Here is a 2,494-nt window from a genome sequence, read left to right as displayed (position 1 = left end):
CAGGAATGCATGGCAAAAGGGTGGTAAGAGGTGTTGAGTATAGGACATTATGCTGAGCGGTCCTGTTGTGCTTTCCACACTCTAATAAGCTAATCCTTTCCACTTCCCTGCTAGAACGTGATTAGCATTGTCACACCCTTTTCACTGAAGGTAAAGCCAAGATACTTAAGACACAGACATTTTTCCAAAGTCACCAAGAGCGTCATTAGTTAACTGTTTGGAGTCGTGACACCTGGCAACATGCCCTTCCTGCTAAACTTGCTGCTGCAAAACCTAGGGAGTCCTTCATATCTAGAGCAATTGTCCGCAGTAAATCTGTGCTGTGTTCTTGGCTAAGAAGAGTTTTGAACTCTCTCACCACATATTAATAACTTGCCACATAGTCAACTATGTTAAGTGCTTGGACCTGTTCTTGGAAGTAGGAGATCCTCTATCCTGCAAATTGTGTGAGCACCTGCTACAATGGAGCCTGACAAATCACAGAATCACAGAACGTTAGGGGTTGGAAGGGACCTCAAAAGATCATCTAGTCCAATCCCCCTGCCGGAGCAGGAACACCTAGATGAGGTTACACAGGAAGGCGTCCAGGCGGGTTTTGAATGTCTCCAGAGAAGGAGACTCCACAACCTCTCTGGGCAGCCTGTTCCAGTGCTCTGTCAAGTAAAGCAAACATTATCCGAGAGATGGAACGGTAAAATGAGTATTGTGAAACCAAAACCAAAACTCAAAACGCAGCTTAAAACATAAACCAGGCATCTGTGCATGCTCTGATGCCATGATGAGTCTCAAACGCTGACAGAGCCAGCATTTCTGTTGAAGAAGGTATCTTTCTACAAGCCATGTGTTTTAGGTCTTAAATTTTGGTACAAGATCTGTTACTAAACTTGCAGCAATATTATTTGCCCCAAGAGTTCTTGGTAGAACAGTTTCTTCTGTGGAAACAAGCAATGAGTGGACTATGTTTTAATATCTGATTTACAGATTGTTTCAGACAGAAACGGTGCAAATGCCTTGGGTGGTCTGATTGGGATTTCTAATCTGCCCTTTGCTAAAGGATCATGAAGTTTGCAGTGCAGTACATGCAGATACATGTCCCTGTAGAAGAAAAGGCTGGATAAGGGAGGGGAGCAGGGTTGTTGCCACTTGTTTGAGAATTGAAAGACCATTTACCAGGTGCTTTTAAATGCTTACATGTGCACATACACCCATGTGCACCAAAAAAGTAGGTGACAAGATACTATTCAAGCATTTCTTGTGATAAGAGGCTAATGATTAATCAGGAAAATGGGGAACTCTATGTTTTGTTTGTAATCAAGTGATCATGAAATTGGATCTTAGTAATAGCCATGGCCATGATCCTGATTTAGATATTATTTAGAAAGCACCAATGCTGTACCATTATTTGCTTTGTAGTATTGGTTAATTTTTTTCTTTTTTCACTTTTCAGGTTTATATTTTCAGAACAGACAGACGATCAGGCTCTCTCATAAAGATTTTTCAGGCTTCAGGAAAAAAGGTGAGCTTTTATGTACATGTGTTTTCTTTTAAGGGGAAGAGAAGGGGGAAATAATGGCATCTCATAGCATAATTTTCTTTCTACTGCTTCATTACTTGTAAAGCAAATTCTGTTTCTCTTTATCTTCCCAGAAGAGCTAAACTTATTGTACAGGCCAGCTGTACTGCAGTAGTGGTCATGACTGAAATGTCTGCTCAATGCCCTTGTGATTGAAATCAAAGGTCTTGCTGAAAATTGTACTAGTGGTTGTTTTTAGCCTTACACAGATGTATCAGCATCTTCTCAGATGTGGGTCATGGGACACCAGGCAAGCTTAGATGCAGACAGAGTCTTCTTAGTAGATGTCACTTTTCCCCTTCCCACCATGAATCAGTCCTACATTTTGCTCTTAGGACTGGTGTGTTACAGCTGAACTGCCCCCTGCCATGAAATTTATTGAATGCTAGTGAGATTCAGCTCTCACCTGCGTGGTGGTGTGTTTGAGTGGGGAACAGCTTGTGTTATTCTCTGGGGGCTTGCTGGAGTTGGTGTTGCAGGGGAAATGAAGCAGACAGTATATCTAACTATAGTTAACAACAAGAAGATGTCTTATTTGGGAATAACAGTGAGGAAACAATATGCCTTACCTGGGCTTGCTGGTGCTCTCCTGGAAGGAAAGGAAATAGAGAAGAAAAAGGCTACTGATGCTTTCTGGCTCTAGGAAGACATGTCACCCTCAGAAGGATCTAAGATGTTTGACTGTATGATCAAGTTGGGAGTGTTAGCGGATTTTGTTGTTTTTTCCCAACAAAACACAGTTGCAGTCTTCAACAACATGCCTAGAATAAAGGAAAACTGCAAGGATGTGTAGCTGGATGGTATGATTTGTATTTTATGGCCTCTCCAAAATGCATCCTCTGCACTAGCAGAATTGCAAACATCTTGAAAGGAAAAGACCTCCCAGTTCATTTAGGGCATCTCCTGTGTTTGATTGCTTCC

The 2,494-nt window shown here is 41.8% G+C and overlaps 1 protein-coding gene across 1 annotated transcript in view; it reads left to right on the top strand.

Moving 5' to 3' along the window:
• The window catches only part of ITGA9 (integrin, alpha 9), a gene marked incomplete at its 5' end in the record, with an annotated part of 211,624 nt that overhangs the window by 30,233 nt on the left and 178,897 nt on the right, over nt 1–2,494 (top strand). The window contains one exon of the mRNA XM_010187303.1: nt 1,448–1,516. Coding sequence (XP_010185605.1) covers nt 1,448–1,516 — 69 coding nt within the window. The remainder of the gene's footprint in view (nt 1–1,447; nt 1,517–2,494) is intronic.

The sequence above is a fragment of the Mesitornis unicolor genome, unplaced genomic scaffold, assembly GCF_000695765.1.
Source record: "Mesitornis unicolor isolate BGI_N332 unplaced genomic scaffold, ASM69576v1 scaffold4156, whole genome shotgun sequence".
Taxonomy (NCBI): domain Eukaryota; kingdom Metazoa; phylum Chordata; class Aves; order Mesitornithiformes; family Mesitornithidae; genus Mesitornis; species Mesitornis unicolor.
The sequence above is the reverse complement of the archived record's forward strand: the minus strand, read 5'-3'. Positions and strand labels throughout refer to the sequence as shown.